This window comes from Macrobrachium rosenbergii, chromosome 18 (assembly GCF_040412425.1).
Source record: "Macrobrachium rosenbergii isolate ZJJX-2024 chromosome 18, ASM4041242v1, whole genome shotgun sequence".
NCBI lineage: Eukaryota > Metazoa > Arthropoda > Malacostraca > Decapoda > Palaemonidae > Macrobrachium > Macrobrachium rosenbergii.
Window position 1 is genome coordinate 15801734 of NC_089758.1, and position 21763 is coordinate 15823496.

The following is a 21763-nucleotide window of genomic DNA, read 5'->3' on the forward strand; positions in this document are numbered from 1 at the left end:
TGTGCTGTTTCTTGTGGAACGCTCTTCTATATGAGTACTGGGTCTACTTCGGCTTCCAGTTTATCGAAGTTTCTTAAGTTTCTTTTCAAGAGTTCTTGTATTGTGCCTTGGGCTCTGGTAATTTTGGGCACTATCTCTGCTGGTATATCCCATTGCTTTGTCGGTTCAATCCGCAGATCTTGGAACTTCTCTCTCTCTCTCTTTCTCTCTCTCTCTCTCTCTCTCTCTCTCTCTCTCTCTCTCTCTCTCTCTCTCTCTCTCTCTCCGGTGTCTCACGGGACTGCGAAATCTGTGAGTAGCAGTTTGTTCTGGGTTTTGTTGATTACTCAGATCTGGTCAAGTCTCTTGTATCCCACTGTCTGTCCAGATACTGCAGTCCCAGAGTAATTTTGCCGGCTCGTTTTCTACTATTCCATCAGGCTGGTGTTCGTACCACTTGTTGCTGCCGGCTATCTGATAGTTTTTGCAGACTCCAGTAGAGGGCTTTTGCCTCCGCATATCATGTCTCGAATCATACTGGCTCTGTGCTAGTGCTGAACATTCGTCTGTATTATGGTTTTTGGTCTCTTTGTTTTCTTTAGATTTCCTGCACTTGTTCGAGGTATTAGTGCAATCTGTTGCTCTTTGGATGTACCCTGTACATAGGGTGTGATCTTGTGTTGCTGTTTGTTATCATTCTTTCTGTTTCTTTCTTGAGTAACCCTCCCCACCTCCGCTCTCTCTGTTGCCATTGCCATGTTTCGTTGTTGGGCAGTTCTTTAATGTGCCTTACGAACTGTCCGTGCATGGGTTTCATGTAGCTTTTTCTATTTTGTTCTTTGTTGTTTTGTCTCTATATAATTCTGAGTCTTCATACTCCTTAATCAGGTCTTCTTCCCATGCACGTCTTTGACCTTTCATCTGATTATTATAAGTTGAAATTCAGAATATATCTGGTGAAATATTATAATTGTTATTTATCTGCATATAAAGAATTTATGAAAATTTAACAAGAGATGTTAACACTACTGCAACCAACTAATCGGTAAAGAACTCAACGTTCAATTTAATAAAGGAATATGCATTATCCATCTGCAGCGTTACTAAATGGATTTTCGTGTTGATCACTATATTCAAAATTACAACAGACTGCTAAATTGTAAATTATATGAGTCAGGGAAATGAGTTTTGGTCAAGTAAAATAATAAACTTAGTGAAACACGACAAATATGCACCATAGAGTTTACAAAATGTTCTCCTAAAATCGCCTGCATTTTTTGCTTAGGAAATATATCATTTGCCAGTTTATATTTTAGCCCTTTTTATATCTTGGTAATTTTTTTTTTACATAATACGGAGATGATAAATTTCTTAGGCATTCAATTCATATTTCCCTTTGAAAAAGAAACACCATTTGCTAAAATTCATCAACGTTATGTAAATTGTAATGTTTCCTAGTGATACCAAGCAATTTTGATAAATAACCATAGGTAGCAAAATATATATGAAAAATGGTTGTGAGAGTATGTTACTGTGTTCTTAGAAGGTAAAATAATAATTGTAAACGATGTCCTTATGATCCTTCTTATGGTAATAAATCCCCGATAACTTCTAAGAGAGAAGTTATTGCTTCAAGGTATCAAAGTAAACGGATTATCAGACTTTCTCCGTCGCGAGAATTAAGCTTTTGAATTTCGGTTTCTTGAATCGATAGGTGATTTTTTCCCGACTTTTCTGAATAGAATTATATTCCTTTGAAGAACTGAACTGAATGAAAACGGACCTTACAAAAGCTTAAGTGCTCTATTATGGATACAAGTAAAATTTTTAATATTTTCGGTGACGATGAAGAGAATTGTGTACATAAACTGTGTAAAACGTCTCAAGATTGAAGAAATTACCAGAGTATTGTGATCACGTGATGACAGTGTGCCATATGCCCATATTATCATCTGCTTAGGGATATATAAGATAACACAAAAATTACGTTAAGGAATCTTGATTTTATGGACCTCTAGATTATTATAGTAAAGTGGCCCCTTCATATCCTAGGTATTAAAGTTTCATTTGAAATTACAGCTTCATTTTCTGCATCACTTCGTAGATAAGAGATATTAACTTATTACGAAGAAAGACATAACTCATGTTAAATAAAAAATTTTCCCAAATGACGTATCAGATGATATAGTTAAGATTATTGGCTTCTCTTTAAAAAGAGGGCTAAAAGGTCCTCAGATGATTTAGAAAATATCGGATGCCCTTTTATTTATAATTGATGGCTGATTCATAGTTAGAAAGAACAGATTATCATCTTCGAGATCTGGGTAAGGAAACAGAACCAGACTCTGTGAAAGTCCAGTTTAATCCAACATCAGCGACTGCTAAAAATTATTATTTGTTGGATGAACAGTTTGCCAAGAGCAGTCTCAAGTTCAGTGACTCAGTCTATGAAGGGACTCATGAATCATTGGTTTTCAACAAAAAATATATTTACTGAAACAGTCCCTCACGCTAATTTAGTTATGCTAGCAAAGAATACTGGCTAAAAATCAAATTTTAGGGAAGAATACATGCTTGAAGACCATGTTCAAGGCTCAAAGGCACTCACCGAAGACTATATTTAGGGATCGAAGGATCATTCTATTCTTTGATGTCTTAGAGGCCATTATCAGTCAGGAAATTGGTTGGTCGATAATCCACTCAAGAGGCAGTTCGTCACTTGATAAACTCTCACAGAGACTAGATGGATTAGTTAGTGACCCACAGCGGGTGGGAAATTCATGGACGCCTAACCTATCCCAATTAAGAAAAGTAAAAGTCAGCGACTCGTATCAAAGGAGAGATTATGAATTAGTGTCCTGCGAGCATGCGTAGGAATTCTTACTGAATAAGGCAGCTGTTTGTCGATGGTACTCGTACTACTAAAAAGATTTTTGAGTTGGTTAGTTTCTGGAACAAGGGGATTTACGGATCAGTGAATCATGAAAGTATAACCATTTCCCCTCCAAATAGGTGAGCTGTAGTTCAAAACCACAAACATAAGAAGGCATTCTTATTGGTCGAAGAATCATACAATCTTGAGATCCACAATTCTATTACAAAACTAAATAAATCCACGTAAGGAATTTAAATACCGGAGAATCATATAAAATAAGGTATTTTATCGTTGCAGAATTGTACTAAGGAAGACTAAATGGTTAATGACAAATAAAAAATAAGGTATTTATTTGACATTGGATCATTTCTGAGAAATGACGGAATCATAGCAGCATAATATATTTTAAAGCAAAAGCCGTTTTGAACTATCCATCTTTTATGGAGTTTAATGGCTCTCTGTGCTACAGAACCTGCACTTTGGCTAAATACACTTCATGAATCCATCCATCCACAAGATCCATGGATGAGTAACCCATAAAAAATTAGTCACTGAGTGATAGATACATATTTGTGAACCAGTGGTTCTTACCTAAGTCAGTCTTCATGAACGATTCACATTGATGAGAGGAGTGATGCATGAAGAACCCATAGTAAAGAAGGTCCACTGGTTGTGATTCATACCAAAGAAGAAACTTATAAATCAGTAACCTGTGAATATTCTTAGGCCTATGTCTCATACCATGAAGTGGATTCACGAATGAATTAATAGAACACCGAGAACTGGATTTTCACGTTGGTGAGATTCGCACACCAGGTCACCAAATACGGATGAAGCGTTGGGAATTCCTTTTGCAACAGAACTCATTGACTTGCTAAAGCATTTTTCGATAACCTGGTTTCACTTCTTATTCCCTATTGAATTTGAAGTCAAAGGAATGTCAGTAGATTCTCTTGATGCTGGGAAATTCATAATTGAATACAGATGGAAAAATGATAATGTTATTTCACTATACATTAGCATTCTGCTTGGCGATGATTGGTTTGTCGATTTTATGGAAGCAAATTTAAGTTTTGTCTTATAAATTTTTTTTTTTTTTTTTTTTTTTTGCAGTTATGGGTCTGAAAAAATTAGACCAACATTATGATGTAGTTTTCAAAATCGGTTTCGCAAACGAAGGGGAGGTTATCGCCTCTTGCAGAGCTCGCACTATAGACCTTCTTTTGAAATCCGATTTCCTCCTTGTTTTCACGATACCTTTTCTGGCGCGCTCCCCATATCCGCCACCAATCACACGATGTTCCACGTTATGATTGACAGGTAGGTAATTCTTTCCTTTCCTGTGCCCTCCTTCCTCCGTCAACCATTTTCTCCCCACTTCCATCTACCTGCAAATCTAATCTTGTCAGGTGCAACTTGTCATCCTCCGAACCTCGCCTTCGTAGGGTTTCTCTCTCTCTCTCTCTCTCTCTCTCTCTCTCTCTCTCTCTCTCTCTCTCTCTCTCTCGTTCTGTCTAGGGATGGAAGCGTTGCGTAGCTGGATACATGGACGTAAGAAACTATTTCTCTAGAGTTATATGCAGTGATTCATTTAAAGATGTATGCATGCTTATATATATATATATATATATATATATATATATATATATTAAATTTCTTAAGTACATCTATATCCTTAGTGGAAATGGTTTAAAGCGAATAACGAAAAATTTTGGGGTTTTAGCTATTTTTAACACCATTTCCACTAAGGATATGGATGTACTTAAGAACTTGAAAATTAATAAAAACATTGTATTATCCAAGTCAGATAAGAGGGTAATTGCACTGTTATATATATATATATATATATATATATATATATATATATATATATATATATATATATATATATATATATATATATATGTGTGTGTGTGTGTGTGTGTGTAAATGTGGATGCGTGTACGCGCGCGTTTGCATATATACGATTATAAAGGGTTGGAGTGCGAAGCTCCCGTGAAATTCACGAAGGACGCATTCACGTTTCTGCTGTGAAAAGATGAATAAAATGGTAACTGGTGTTTGGATGTATTTGAATCAACCCTCCAAATGTACGCAAATATGGCTTGCATTTCCTTAAGGTTAAGTATTTGTATCTTTGAGACATTGGTTCAACATCTATTTTGATTTATGTATGAGTATCCGTAAACCTATTTGTTGGTGTACTTAATTATTTTATTGGTTTTCTTATCTGTTTATTATCGTAAAATCAATCCCCATATTCTTGAGAAGGACGCAGTCTTTATAGTTTAAAATCTTGATGATCTCGTTCATTAACAAGAAAAGAGAGAGAGAGAGAGAGAGAGAGAGAGAGAGAGAGAGAGAGAGAGAGAGAGAGAGAGAGAGAGAGAGAATTAATTAGCAGATAAGTTTAAATGACTAAATTGTCCTTCATTGAAGGTTTTAGTGTTAGAACTATAAAAATTATCTGCTTTAGGAACTGTGAATAACTTTTCATCTTTTTTAAAGTTTCATCCATTCAGGTTTTCCTCCTCCTCCTCCTCCTCCTCCTCCTCCTCCTCCTCCTCCTCCTCCTCCTCCTCCTCCTCCTTCTTCTTCTTCTTCTTCTTCTTCTTCTTCTTCTTAATATTATAAATCTTCTTCTTCTTCTTCTTCTTCTTCTTCTTCTTCTTCTTCTTCTTCTTCTTCTTCTTCTTCTTATTATTATTATTATTATTATTATTATTATTATTATTATTATTATTATTATTATTATTATTATTATTATTAAATAAACAAACACAGTTACGATGGCAGTGGCGTGGAAAACAACATTGTTATTCTTGTAATAATTAGTATTACCCCCTCTTTAATTAGAGCCTTCAGAGTTCGTGCTAATAATTACGGGTCTTATCAAAGGTGCCATTAATACGTTCTCACAAGAGAGTCAGGCTTCCCTAACGAACCGAGGAATCGCGTTACACCAAATCGATTCCAGCCAGTGGGCCGTACCGTGGTTGTAATTTTCGAAAAAAACGTTCATCTTGGGACTCTTGGGGTAGACGGGATGAAGAAATTGATGAGAGTGTCAAAAGGGATTATTATTAATGATATGAAATTCGATATTTCATTTTTTTTTTTTTAGTCACAGAGAAATTTAATGATAAGTCATGTGCCCAGCTTATGGATTATAGTTTACCTAAAAAATTTGATTTGTAATAATAATAATAATAATAATAATAATAATAATAATAATAATAATAATAATAATAATAATAATAATCATATGTCCCTGCCCATCCGACATATTTCACTTTGAATCTACGATTGATAATAATAATAATAATAATAATAATAATAATAATAATAATAATAATAATAATAATCCTTGGAGTTCTAGAAGTTATCCCAAAGAACCTGAGGAATGAACTTGGAGAGGATTAGATGAACAAACCTGGGTCCTGGATTATTCCAAAAAAAGTTCACCACTGCGCAGTGGTTCCAGCAAGGATAATTAGGAATGCTGAAATCCTACGAAAGCAGGATAGTGGTATCAGATCCTCAGGGTCTAGTTTCCGGGTCTAGATACCAACCTCGCGTGATGTATTTCACCTAATAATAATAATAATAATAATAATAATAATAATAATAATAATAATAATAGTGGGGCATCTTTCAAACTTTTGCAGTGTGTTTCACCATAATAATAATAATAATAATAATAATAATAATAATAATAATAATAATAATAATAATAATAATAATAATTGTGGGGCATCTTTCAAACTTTTGCAGTGTGTTTCACCATAATAATAATCATAATAATTAATAATTAAACATCTTTCAAACTTTGCAGGAAATAAAAACTTAAACCTTTGGGAAATAAATGAATTGCCCTTTGTTAGATACAACTTTGATTACCAAACAAGGGTTATGTTTCATGTCCGGTGTTTTTACCTAAACTAAGGTAACCTAACCTCTTATGCTTTGTTGGGGAATTGTGGTGTCTCCGTTTTCTGTGTTCTTGTAAGTACAATTGGTTATGATTAGATTTAAGGTGCAATGGTCCTCCTTAAAGAGAAAACTATTTTAAATTTGTACATTTGAATTAGAAAGTATGTAGATAACATAAAAGTAATTCAGTAAAGTAGAAAAAATCTAGCAATTAAAATGTAGTGATTTGTATGCTGATAGCCAAAGTATAAACATCAGTAAGTAGAAAGTAAATAGATCATTATAGATAGCAAGTACTTATCGTGAGCAACAGTAATGACCAGATTGTAAGTGACGCATAGATTAAGTAATCTAAGCTGTAACCGCAATTTCCCACGTGCTTGACCTGTAGATGCTATTGCCATTTCCTTCCTTTGTCTTGCAGAGCCCCGCTCACCACCACCACCACCATCACCACCACAAGGATTCGTCATTACACAAACTCGGCCGGAATGCCACCACCAGCCGGCCGCCTCTGTCCAGCAAGCTTCGGCAGAACGGCCTCATCACAGCTCAGGTACCGTCCCTCGTGCGCATGCTCAGCAACGTACCTTAGATCCTAAATGCTCGCTGTCTAGTAGAGTATAAGACTAGGTTTCATTTCATTCTTTTATTGTAAATTTTAGTGACTTTACATTCTTGAGTATTTGAAGACTCGTCACAGCTCTCGTGATGATACTGATATTACATCGCTGGTTTGTTAGGCTTAACCCTGGCTTCATTCAGTAGTTTTATGCAGCCGTGGGTTTATTTACGTGATAAATAGATCATAATTATAGCTTATTTGCATGAGAGTGGGTGTAATAATTGTAAATAGGTTGTTGTTGAAGTTATTGAGAAATATTTCTGAGTGATTTTTCGTTACATGTTATGCTGCTGTGAATTACTTTCCCTTTGGAATAAGAAAGGCCAAGAATAATATTGTTGCAAGTTGCAGCAAAGTATGTATGTAACGTAATTTACTGTCTTTCCAGTTTACTATGGCGCAAATGACCGATTTTTGGGTATAGTCAGGCTAAAGGGTCATTTCTGCCTAAAATCCTGTTGCTAATTAGATCTTTCAAAATTCTATTAAAAGATTTTGTTAAAGATTCTCAATATTTATTCGACATCTCGAACAAAATTTAGCGCAGAACGCTAACATGATTTCTTTTATCTTTTTTTTTTTTTAGGTTTTGTTGGACATATACAGAAGCAGACATGTAAATCAGACGAATAAAAATGGCCTGACGAACCTTAAATTAATGAAAATAAATGGGAGGCAATGTTTTAGCCTTTATAGATGTGACAAAATTGAACCAGCTTATTTCAATTACGAGTCGATATGCTGTGGACTTAAGATTTGCGAATCTGCGACCTGGTTAAAATACTTAATTTGGATAGTAACAACAAATAGTTAGTAAGGAAATATTCGTAACAATAGTCCAGGCAGAGAAAACTATGGACTGCGGCGACTAATATATAAATGATAAAATTGGACCGTTATTGGACAGTATTATATGCAATAAATAAGTAATTGAGTAAGCGTGAAGGTACTGGTAGTTGTAACGCTAGTGTATGCCAAATCAATCAATCAGTCAATCGTGGAAGCATAAGTTGGAATACACACGAAATAATTGAAATTTACATTTTATTATAATTCCAAAATAACTGCTCCTTGTGTGATGATATTACTTAGTCTTGTAATCAGTAATTATTTTTCTCCAGAAATCACTTCAGCTTCGTGATTTTGATTTCCATGTTGAACTGGGATTAATTATTCAAATTTCCGTTAATTGCTATCCCGTTTACACAAGCATTTTCTTTCTTAGCTTATTAGTGGCTCCTGTTCTCCGTTACTGGAGTCTCCCGGAAACGTCATTTTAGTTTCCTATGAAAGAAAACTATTGTGCCGGCTGTGTCTGTCCGTCCGCACTTTATTCTCTCCGCACTTTTTTCTGTCCGCACTTTGTTTCTGTCCGCACTTTTTCTGTCCTCTCTCATATCTTAAAAACTACTGAGGCTAGATGGCTGCAAATTGGTATGTTGATCATCCACCCTCCATTCATCAAGCATACCAAATTGCAGCCCTCTAGCCTCAGTAGTTTTTATTTTATCTAAGGTTAAAGTTAGCCATAGTCGTGCGTCTGGCAACGATATAGGATAGGCCGTCACTGGCCCGTGGTTATAATTTCATGGGCCACGGCTCATGCAGCATTATACCGAGACCAATGAAAGATAGATCTATTTTCGGTGGTCTTGATTATACGCTGTAGCGGCTCTACAGAAAACTCGATTGCCCCGAAGAAACTTCGGCGCATTTTTTACCTATTTACTCTGGTTCTTTAAAATATTTGCTGATTCTATACAACGATAGTAATACATCACGGAGGCGGTATGAATGATTGACATTGATGGCAATTGCGTTTATAAATCTATTAACATAGAGTCTACCGTTGCAACACCTTTATGTTCATGCAATGTTAAACCCTTTGTCCTAATAACCATTATTATCGTCGCGATGTAAGTGAAAAATTTCGAAAATATTATAGTACTGTTATAATCTCTGCCACAATTAGCTGCAGAAACGATGATTTTAATCCGAGTTTCCGCGTTTAATAAGTATGACGTCAACGAATCCCAGTGGTTATAAACGTTTTGTACCTAGCTGTATGAACGAACACACAGTTAATCTGAATTAACTTAATCTTTCCTTTAATTTTAAATCTCACGTATCTAAATCGTTCCTTTAATTTCAGTGCCACGTATCTAAATCGCTCCTTTAATTTCAGTGCCACGTATCTGAATCTTTCCTTTAATTTTAAATCTCGCGTATCTGAATCTTTCCTTTGATTTTAATCGCACGTTTCTGAATCTTTCCTTTAATTTTAAATCTCACGTATCTTAATCTTTCCTTTAATTTTAATCTCACGCATCTGAATCTTTCCTTTAATTTTAATCTCAAGTATTTTAATCTTTCCTTAAGTTGTAATCACACGTCTCTTAATCTCTCCTTTAATTTTAATCCCTTTGTGTGAATCTTTCTTTTAATTTTAATCTCTCGTGTCTGAATCTTTCTTTTAATTTTAATCTCACGTCTCTTAATCTTTCCTTCAGTTGTTTTCTGAATGTATGGTAATTTATAAGAAGGCGTATTAAGTATAGTCTTTGTTAACATATACGTCAAAATTAACAATATATATAAAATCTCAAGTACAAGCACTTTGTTGCAACAGGTTAGACAATTTACCGCAGTTAACTATGTCCCAAAATCTAATTTTGCGTTTCTGTGGCACCATTTAGACAAACCTACTTACAGCCATGCAACTGCTTAAATTTATTTCGTCACATTTACTAAACCCACTGGAATTAATTAAACCTTTTGTCTGGAACTGCGTTACGCCAGTATCGTTTAGGCACACAGATACCTACTAAGCAAATTGCATTAATCTGAGAAGAACTCAATGCTATTACGGACAGCAAAAAAAAAAAAAAAAAAAAAAAAAGAAGGGCAGATTTATAAGAGGTGGCGGCGAAAGGGCATTACCCCAAGATTCCTTCTTCCATTAGAGTTCATTTGGTGGTAATTACACTTAATTGAAAGACTCGCATTAGAACCATTACCCTTAATTTGCGTTTTCTTTGCTTGGCGACAAGAGACAAAAAGCCACTCAAGTATAATTCAGGAGGAAAACCACTGAATTATTTCGTACGGACACGCGTGCGTGTTTACACACTAACAAACATACATACATACACGCATACATATATATGTAAATATATATAAATTATATATGTGTATGTATTTATGTAAGTATGTACTGTATGTATATATATATGGCAGTTTGTTGTAGAAAAGATGGCCCCTGTCTTGGGGAGTTTGTGTTGTGTGTGTGTGTGTGTGTGTGTGTTTGTGTGTGTACCTGTTATGTACCTGTAAAGCTATACAGTTCTTTTGGTTATTTAAAGGATACCTAGTTTCTGGGTCATCGTGATTGTGCTCTGATATGGCGTCAGATATTGTAATTATCCTTTATTCTAGTTTCTGTTGTTTTCAATCATGCTTTACTTACCTCATTTTATTTATTCTTTCATTTATTTTCTTATTGATTTCATGTGTCTCTACTTCCTGCATACAAAACCCTGTTACAGTCACTACATTTATTTATGACCTTTCTGTAATATTTTCAGCTTGTGTTTATTTATTGCTTGTGAATCTTTTTTATACTCCAATATTACTTGTTTGCAAATGCTTATTTGATATCGTTCCAAGTATTTGATATCTTTTGCCTTTTCCTCTATTTTTCACTCTTTCATTATATATTTATTTCTTTATATCCTTTCTGATATTGATTGTCGGAGAGAGAGAGAGAGAGAGAGAGAGAGAGAGAGAGAGAGAGAGAGAGAGAGAGAGAGAGAGAAAGTTATTTGCATGCTGTTCATAGTCTTTTTCATACAGTTATTTGTGTGTGAATGTGTGTGTATATGTGTGCGTGTGTGTGTGTGTGACAGAGAGAGAGAGAGAGAGAGAGAGAGAGAGAGTTATTTGCATGATGTTCATCGTTTCTTTCATACAGTTATTCGTATGTGTGTATATGTGTGTGTGACTTAGAGAGAGAGAGAGAGAGAGAGAGAGAGAGAGAGAGAGACTGCTGTTTACATTCCGAGTAAAGACTGTGCATGCATTTGGCGACAGCAACTTTTCAGTCGTAATAATAGATCTAGTAATAATTGCGATATCAGGACGTTACATTATAATCCCAATAATTATAGATTTCCCGGAAGGGAATATGAACAGATACTGCGACATACGGTTCATTAAATCGCATTAATTGTTTTTCAATGTCACTCTTCGTTTCCTCGCTAAGCTGCCGTCTTACTTTGAAGTTTGTGTTATGTTATTGTTATTGTCATTGTTATTTATAGTTTTGTTAGCTCTGTTGTTAGTATTATTATTACCTTTGTTCGTGTTTGTTTATTTTTGTCGATTATTAATAATGAGGGAATATTCGTTTGTTTATTTTTTTATAGACGTGCTTCAGTTAACATTGGACAGAAGCCTGTGTGATGAATTTATACACACACACTATGTATAAATATGTATATGTTTGTATATATACTGTATTTATATAAATTCATATATATATATATATATATATATATATATATATATATATATATATATATATATATATATATATATATATATATATATATATATATATATATATATATATATATATATATATGTATATGAGAGAGAGATAGAGAGAGAGAGAGAGAGAGAGAGAGAGAAATTTGTTATAAATTCTATAGATAAGCATTGCATTTCCCTGAGGTTGATTTAAAATGGCGATATGCTCATGTAAAGTCATCAGTTTTGATAATTCTATAGTATGCTTCATGTACTGTAGATTCCTAACGGAGCTTTAAATTCACATCAGATGGGATGTTGTTAAACTATCGCTAATGAAGCAAGCCTTCTCTTTTTCTTTTTTCCATCGCAACTTATAAACAAGTTGCCAAACAAGCGAATAATCGGGAAAGAAAAAGGGATTGATGTTTTCTAGATGAAACTGTTGCCTAAAAACAAGCAAAAGAGTGGCATTAATACGGTTGGGCCGGGGGTGGGGGTTTAAAGAAGGAGGTTAGAGAATGTTGGGGGTTGGGGGGATGAGGGGCAGAGGGCGTTGGACTAGCTGTGAGGAAATAGGGAGAGGAAATGAGGTTTGCTTAGAGGAAGCAGCCAAGGTGTTTCCTCAAACGCGAGCGTGGTTGTCGTGTTCGAAATCTATTGAGGGCAATGGCTAGGTGTTAAAGAGTGCGTTCTATTTAGCAATATTTTTTTATTTTTTTGTTTCTCACATTTTTAGTTTTCTGTAAAAGGAAACTACTGAGATGGCTTTGTCTGTCTGTCTGCACTTTTTCTGTCCGCACTTTTTCTGTCCGCCCTCAGATCTTAAAAACTACTGAGGCTAGAGGGCTGCAAATTGGTATGTTGATCATCCACCCTCCAGTCATCAAACATTCCAAATTGCAACCCTCTAGCCTCAGTATTTGTATCTTATTTAAGGTTAAATTTGGCCATGATCGTACGACTGGCACCGCAACACACAGGCCACCACAGCCGTGGCTGACAGCTTCATACAGCATTATACACTGTACAGAAAACTCGATTGCGCCGAAGAAACTTCGGCGCATATTTTACTTGTTATTTTCCTGTCAGTGATAATCTTCTATAAGTGACTCTCTAGTAATCTAAATAAGACTATTAAGTTCAAAGAACAATGAGTTCTTTAAAGCCTTTTTAGAGTTGTTAGTTGTATTTTTTAATACTTTTTTTCTGTGGGGTATTCGTATTGCAGTAGATATTTTTCAGCGTTGTCTAAACTTACGAATTATTTTTTCTTCTTTTTCTTGCCTATAATGATCTTTCAGCAGAGACTTTCCTTAAATATAAATAAAGGCGAAAAGTTCAAAGGGAATGGTACTGCGTTGAAGGACCTTAACGAATGATCTATTATGGTTTTTTTTTTATTTATTTTCTGTAATACTCTTACTGGAGCGGCTCTCTGAAAATCGAAAAGGAGCAGTTAACGTAAATAAGAATCCTAAATTTGTTATCAATTACGGTTTTTATTCTAATTAGAAATCAACTTTCGTCTAATTTTTTCCCTAATCCAGTGACTTTCCAGAAATCGAGATAGGCCCGTGAGTACATTAACTGGGCTCTGTAGTCAGTTCGAAAATTTTTCATTTTTACATTCCCAGTGACATTCATCATCCAGTGATTGCCAAAGACATCAGAATGGAGACTTGAAAATCATTGTGGTTTTGATGAGCTTTCTCTGCCGGCGTATGAGGGTAAATGGTGCTTCAGAATATACAGCAGTTAATTTCTCTCTTTATAGTTACCCCCTTTCAGAGAAAGCGGGTCATTGGTATGTATATATGTATGATTGTCTGTATGTATTTATGTATTTATCTATGTATGTATTATTTTTATTCCAAACAACGTGTAGGGCTGTGAAGGCTGAGAGGCTGTCAGCTTTAAAAGGCTGTAGTTTATTTTAAGACGCGTAGTTTTTGTGGCCTACGGGGCATTTTCTATCAAAGTGACGTGTGGGTGGTGACAAAGTATCTCCAGTTATTTCGAGTACGTGGTATATCAGTTTTCCATTCGCGTCAACCGGTATTTCAAAGAGGCGATCAGAAATAATGATTAAATGTTTTTCAAGCTCTAACTAGGTATCTGAGCTCACTATACAGGAGGTAAAATGTTTTTATTTTTTTTTTAGAAATATGTAAGCAAGGGCTGAGAGATAATCAATGGAAATATTGAACATTAAAAATTAATAATACGTCAGCAAAAGGACTGGTTGATTCTTCCTCAAAAGGAAGTTACTTGGCAGAAATTTTTTGTGGTCTTTCCACAAGTATTTACTCATTTTTATAAACAGCAGCGAGAGGATAAATGCGGAGAAGGGGGAAGAAGTCAAATTCCTGCCGTTCATTGTAAATACTGGCGAAGATAACCGTTCCGTTTATTTGTTTTCCGTTGGCTGTTTCAAAACTGTTACCATGTCAAAGACTCTAATTGAATGTATGTACAGTTCAGTGAAGGCGAAATTGACTTGGTTTCAGACAGAGTCTTTGGGCATTGATTTACATATATTTGAAAATGTTTTCCGAATCATGGTGTCTTCTCTAGTTGTTCGTTCATTTCCAGTCTTTCTATGTCCTGATACTTCGTATTGTTTTACAATGCATATTGTATCTTGAGGCAGGTCAAAAATAATTTTTCACAATAACATCCTGTGATCACTTTTCCATCCAGATTCAGAAAATATCTGACACTGAGTCGGATGGTCTTTGCTAATGTTTTCACTTGTCACTGCAAAAAAAGAAAAGAAAATTATAAAATCATCATTCTACTATCATCTCACAGCTGTTAAGAAATCCAAGTCCTTTTCGTCCATCTGGAAAGTGGAGTTTACGTCCAGTCCTTTCCATACTTAGCATTATCGTGGGATGTTGTTTGGCATTCCTTGGAATGATTTTTACTTAATGACGACCGGGGAGACCAAGGGTCACTTTTGACTTCTGCCCCAGGTCTTGTTCCTTTCCAAGGTCCAGAGGTCGGTCTGTCTCAAGGCTCAGGGAGAAGGTCACATCACACTTTGCATTCAGAGATCTCGTTCACGCTGCCATGATGAAGACCTCTGAGACTCCTCATCGTGCCAAATTACCTATGAAATTTTGTCTGCCTGGTTTCCCCCTTGGCTTCCTCGAAGGCGTATCGTAGAGGAGACCAGCTTTCTTGAACCTGATCGCCTCTTGTGCAGTATCAGTCCATGAGTATTTTCGTCCGAACTGGCTGTCAGAAATTGGTTAGCAGCAGAGTAGATTTAGTATACTGATTGATTAAGTAACGCAAACTGCTGTCTCATAGACCGGTGTCATTGATCTCAAAGGTAAATAATTCATTATACAAAATTTTATATAAAGGATGCTTAAAACACTGAAAATTGCAGATTTTGATGAAATCAAGTTAGCTCAGCAAAGCATAAAGCATTCAGTTAATTTACAAACATCCACTCCAAGAACTCAGGAGAAACATGCACCTGCACAAACACACACACACACATTTATATATATACTGTATATATATATATATATATATATATATATATATATATATATATATATATATATATATAACATATATATATACATACAAACAAACATACTTACATACATACATACATATATATATATATATATATATATATATATATATATATATATATAAATATATATATATATATATACATCTATATATATACATACATACACTTATCCAGTAATTTACATATATATATTCTGCACAATATATTGAAATATTTACAAGCCGTACATATAGCTGCACTGAACAAGTACCTAAAAAATAAAATGTAATACCATTGCCTATAGGGCAAAAAAAAAAAAAAAAAATCAATTCAATCTGCCTCCTGGATCCCGTCATCCGAAGCTAAGAAGATCGGCAACGGATCGCCAACAAAACCAACCTTTTTTGATATACCCGTTGGGAGACTTTTTTAAAAATTTTTTATGGTCATCATTCCTATTCTGGAACCTTAATATTACATTGGAGGTTTGGCCACGAGGATGAAATATAATGTCAGGCTTTGGTGTCATGCATATATATATAGTGTCATGCTTATATATATATATATATATATATATATATATATATATATATATATATATATATATATATATATATATATATATATATATATATATAAATTTCTGACTCATCAGGATCAACCCAGGTCTCTCAAAAGCAGACATTTTACCCACTGGGCCATACAGGTCTAAAACAATTGAACCTAGAGGTGCAAAAGGAATTACCTGGGCAAGCTAACTGAAGGCCAGTGTGTATAACACTAAAACCAGACATTTTATCCCCTCGTAGTCAAACCTACAATGTGATTTAGAGGTTCAAGGGTAAGAATGAAGGCCAGAAAAAAAAGAACAATAAAATATCTCGGACCTGACACTATATATAATATATAATGTATTATATATATATATATATAGAGAGAGAGAGAGAGAGAGAGAGAGAGAGAGAGAGAGAGAGAGAGAGATAGTCCTGCGTAATTTTCGATTCCACAGTTTCTCAAAGTAACTTGTGACAAAGCTCATGCCTCAGAAGTATCCTTTAGACAAACAGGTATACAGGCAGATAAACGACCTAACAAACGGCAAGACGACACTAATACAGAAACACCTTTCATTCCTACAGTGACACAACACCTGTGACATTATTCCGCCAGTTTTCTGTTTACTTCTTCTAAACTGAGTCAAGTACCGAACGATAAACTTGTTTTTGGGTCGGCGGCGCTGCCTTTGAAGTCCGACCATTCAGACGAACGAGAAGACTCCTGTTGATTTGTCTCGTATTGTCTGGCTGCCAATGACTGGCCGCGCGCGTCGTTACGCCAGATAATGCAGCCAATCATTGAATCAATACGGAAATGACATAAAGGCGATGGACAGGAAGTGTTTAGGATACGACCAGTGTGGTATCGCCGTGGCGTCTCTTGAATGGAAGGTTATTTGTCTGGGGCTGCACGATTCTTCTTCTTCTTCTTCTTCTTCTTCTTCTTCTTCTTCTTAGAAAACATATATAACGAATCAAAATGTTACTTTTATCTAGCAGGTTTGATCAGTAAAATTCTTCGGAAAAATTATTGGTAAAATAATAAAATAAAATCATTCATTTAGACAAAATAAAGAAGCTCGTTGCAGACAACCTAAATAAAAATATAAGTTTAGTTAGCGATTGTAAAGAGCCAAAGTAAAAAAAAAATTAGAAATTATATATATTATCCCAAACAAGTATGCAAAAGCAGCGAGATAAAGTGACGCATCATGAATAAACCAACTGATATAAATTACTCAGTGCTAATAAAATGCTGGTAACGAGCTAGGAAAAAAATGTTTTAGTAGAATCCATTAGAACTTAAGTGATGTGATACTTTACATAATGATGATAATGGCTGTGATTATTATTAGTGATATTTAAACCATAAAACGGCTAAAGGCCGTTAAACTACAAAAATGTAACTTGGAAAACGTTTTAATAAGAAAGCCTGATAAGTCTACACGAGAGTATTGTGCAGTATTTAACCTTGTCTTGATAGAAATCGAACCCATTACAAATATCCATATGTAATTCCTAAAGGTGAAACAAAGAGAAAAATGAGATTAAATGAATAAACAGATAAATAAACAGATAGATAGACAAATGAATAGATAGATAGATAAATAGATAGATAGATAAATAAATAAATAAATAGATAAATAAATAAACAAATAAATAAATAGATAAATAAACAGCTACGCGAGCATCAAAAGGAAAATCAAATCAGTGAAAACAAACCAATGACGCATGACGCATGAATGTAGTATTGCAGTCTCACTCGATAAAAATGAGATGTCATTCTGCCGTTGTAAATTAACAACATGTTATCAACTTACTTAAAATAGAGAGGGAGGGAGAATCCAGGTGTTGTGCGAAGTAGACCTCTCTCTCTCTCTCTCTCTCTCTCTCTCTCTCTCTCTCTCTCTCTCTCTCTCTTTATGTGACGCAACGTCATAATTGAATGTTTAATTACCATGTGATTATGTTGGCACAGACTCCGCCTCATGAGTCACCAGGAGCCTGATCGTCTCGTCTTCATGGCGTACATAATGAAATCGCACCGGGTTACCGAAATCGCTGTGAATTAAGTTTTAAATCGAGACGGTAATTGCTTTCCATAATTGCGACGATATTTTGCACGGAGCGTTGAGTATCTTTTCAGAAAAATGGTTCTTCAAACGCGTTATTAGGGTGGGTGATATCGACGTGTGCCGAAAGTCGGTTAATAATCAACGCTTGCAAAAAAAAAAAAAAGTACGCGAGCGCCAAATTAGGTTTGCGTTATTTTCTTTGCTTGGCTTCAAGCGTTTGCGTATGCTTTCGGTGATGGAATTACAAGTAGGAATTGTTTGGTGATGAAAATGAATTTTCGCTTGTGGAATTACAAGGCGGAACTGTTCAGTGATGAATATGAGTTTTCGCTTGTGGAATTACAAACAGTAATTGCTTAGTGATGAAAATCAGTTTTCGTATATGGAATTACAACCTATTTATTTAGTAAAGTAAATAAATGAAAACAGGCATTTAACGATGAAAAGTTTTTAAAATTTAGCTTTCAAGAAGCGCAGGCTACAAGGAAAACGGCTACTGAAAATAATGCTGACATTTAGCAAAATATGCTGACATTGACCGGTTAAGCTTCTCAAGAGAGATGCATACATGTAAGGTTAACACTTCCCAAAGAAAATAAGTTTGAAGTGTGCAACAAAAGTAGAAAGATAATAAAAAAAGATGAAATAAGTTTGAAAGGTGTAACCAAAGTAGAAAGATAGTATAAAAGATGAAATAAGTTTGAAAGGTGTAACAAAAGTAGAAAGATAATATAAAAGATAAAATAAGTTTGAAAGGTGTAACCAAAGTAGAAAGATAGTATAAAAGATGAAATAAGTTTGAAAGGTGTGACAAAAGTAGAAAGATAATATAAAAGATGAAATAAGTTTGAAAGGTGTGACAAAAGTGGAAAGATAATAAAAAAGATGGAAAGAGTTTGAAAGGCGTAGCAAAAAAAAGTGGAAAATTATAAAAACGAGGAAACCAGTTTGGAAGGTATAGCAAAAGTGGAAAGATAATAAATAAAAAATCAGATAGAGAATAACAATTTACTTCAAGACGCCGAACAACAGACAACTTCCCCAATGACAGAAATTCTCTTGATGTCGTCTCTGTAACACAGACCCTATTTCCTTTGTAGGATCTGATGAATGTCCGGGACCTGAGAGAGGATAGGGTGAGGGGGTTTGGGATGGTCCTGCCTCTATGAGAGGACCGTATCAGAGAGAATCTCATGGTAAGGATGATTTCCCAAAGGACTTTGCGATACACACACACACACACATATATATATATATATATATATATATATATATATATATATATATATATATGTGTGTGTATGTGTATGTGTATATATATATATATATATATATATATATATATATATATATATATATATATATATATATATATATATATATATATATATATATATATATATATAAGTGTGTGTGTGTGCGTGTGCGTTTGTGTATGTGCATTATCCTGCGTATACAGTAACAATCAAATTGTTTACGTTTGCCTTTCAATAACTTGAAAGCGGCGTTTCTAATAATAAACTTAGAGAATCCCTTTTTATAATTTTTGGAAAATAACCGTTTTAAAATGTGATTGATGTCATCGGACGATATTTTATGATGACTGTCATTCATATGAGATCATTGATTGATGGCGAAAGCCAAACAAGAGAAAGAGAGAGAGAGAGAAATAAGTTCTAATAGCCATTGAGGTTTGATTAAAATCCCATTCTGTTATACGATATTTCTTTATTAATTCAAACAGGAGGTCATTATTGCCTTGCTTTTTGTGGGGCAAGAATGTTCAAAACACTGATATATTATGTCGCCGTATTATGTTGCATTAAATCATGGTATTATTGACCTAGGACACCCTGAATGGAATCAGAGACAAGGTTATTGACGCAGGTATATGTATATTTAAAGAACGTAATGTTTTTGTTATGAGAAATTTTTTTATCATTCATTAAACATGGAAAAATATGTGATTGTTTTTTTTTTCTGAAAGAACGGCAGTGCTATAGTTTTCTTCTTAATGGCAGACTGTTTTTATCGTGGGAAATTAATTTCTATTTATTAAAGCATAAATAAACGACCGTGATTTTCCTTTTCAGCAAAATAATCACCATTTTTATATGTTTTTAGTTTTCTTTAAAAGAAAATTATTCTGCCGGCTTTGTCTGTCCGTCCGCACTTTTTCTGTCCGACCTCAGATCTTAAAAACTACTGAGGCTAGAGGGCTGCAAATCGGTGTGTTGATCACCCACCCTCCAATTATCAAACATACCAAATTGCAGCCCTCTAGCCTCAGTAGTTTTTATTTTTATTCAAGATTAAAGTTAGCCATGATCGTGCTTTTGACAACGATATAGAACAGGCCACCACCGGGCCGTAGTTAAAGTTGCATGGGTCGCGGCTCATACAGCGTTATACCGAGACCTACGAAAGATGGATCTATTCTCGGTGGCCTTGATTATGCGCTGTACAGAAAACTCGATTGCGCCGAAGAAACTTCGCTGCATTTTTTACTTGTTTTTTACTAACCTTAGAACAACTGGGAAAAATTATTTTTTGGATCGTTTATTTAGCTATTTTGTTGGAACCTCTCATGTTCTTTTAGTTATTTATATGTCGCGAGAAACAGCCATATTTCTGCTTTGTTGGTTGGGGATAAGGGGCGTAAGAGACCTAGTGTGGACCACTGGACTAAGTCGACTAACAGAGACGGCCATACAGACACCAAACATAAATTTAATGGGTCTTCTGTAACTCGCATAGAATTCTCCGCAGACTTGATAGCAAGGCCCATAAATTTCACCATTTACAATAGTCTTTCTTAATTACCTATTGCTTCATGGAGCTTATGAATAATAATCAGTTTCCTTAGAAAGACAGTGGAATAGCACCAATTAAAGGGATAAGCTTCTTACCCCAATATTTTAAAAGTTTTTTAGTGCCTGGAAATACAGAGCTGATTATTATTCCAATAACTTTAATTGGATTATGAGGTCTAAGGGTTTTACCTAACCAGTATAGATATGAAGACCAGCTGATTGTGAAAAATGGTATAATTGGTGATTATTTTTCAGGCAAAAGGAGGAATTTTCGTGCAGCAGTCTAAGCATTCCATTAATGGATTCCTATTTTCAATTACGTAAATGTTTTCCATCTAACTCTACTCAATATAGTTTTACTATATAAAAAAATTGAAAGTCCAGATTTGTCTTTTAGTTGTCTGTAAATATTTTGACTTTTGTTTTCAGACACTGTAAATTTGAAAAGAAAATGTTATGTTAGAGAAATATTTTCATATTCTTTTAACCAAACACAATTATGACAATTATCAGAGGAGAAAACTCAAAAGTTTAAAATTTTCTCCGAATAAAATAGATTTTTTTTGCCCATTCCAAACAAGTTGCTTGTTTCGCTGCCACTGGAAGTTTTAATCCTTTACAAGAGTAATAAAAAAAAGGTATTCAGTAACGCACTGAGAAAAATTCACAACAAATTAGCGAAGAGGATATGAGGGTCTATTTTAAGTGGTGTGTTCAAAATCATCCTGGCTTATGGTTTCAGGTTCCTTTCCAAAGGAAATCGATAAAGATGTGCCTCGTTTTTAGTTTTCTGTAAAAAAAAAAAATTGTGCCAGCTTTTTCTGTCCGTCCGCCCTCAGATCTT

The 21763-nt window shown here is 34.7% G+C and overlaps 1 protein-coding gene across 1 annotated transcript in view; it reads left to right on the plus strand.

Moving 5' to 3' along the window:
- Positions 1-21763, plus strand: part of LOC136848145 (uncharacterized) — a 307270-nt gene that overhangs the window by 207229 nt on the left and 78278 nt on the right. The window contains exon 3 of the mRNA XM_067120423.1: positions 7212-7343. Coding sequence (XP_066976524.1) covers positions 7212-7343 — 132 coding nt within the window. The remainder of the gene's footprint in view (positions 1-7211; positions 7344-21763) is intronic.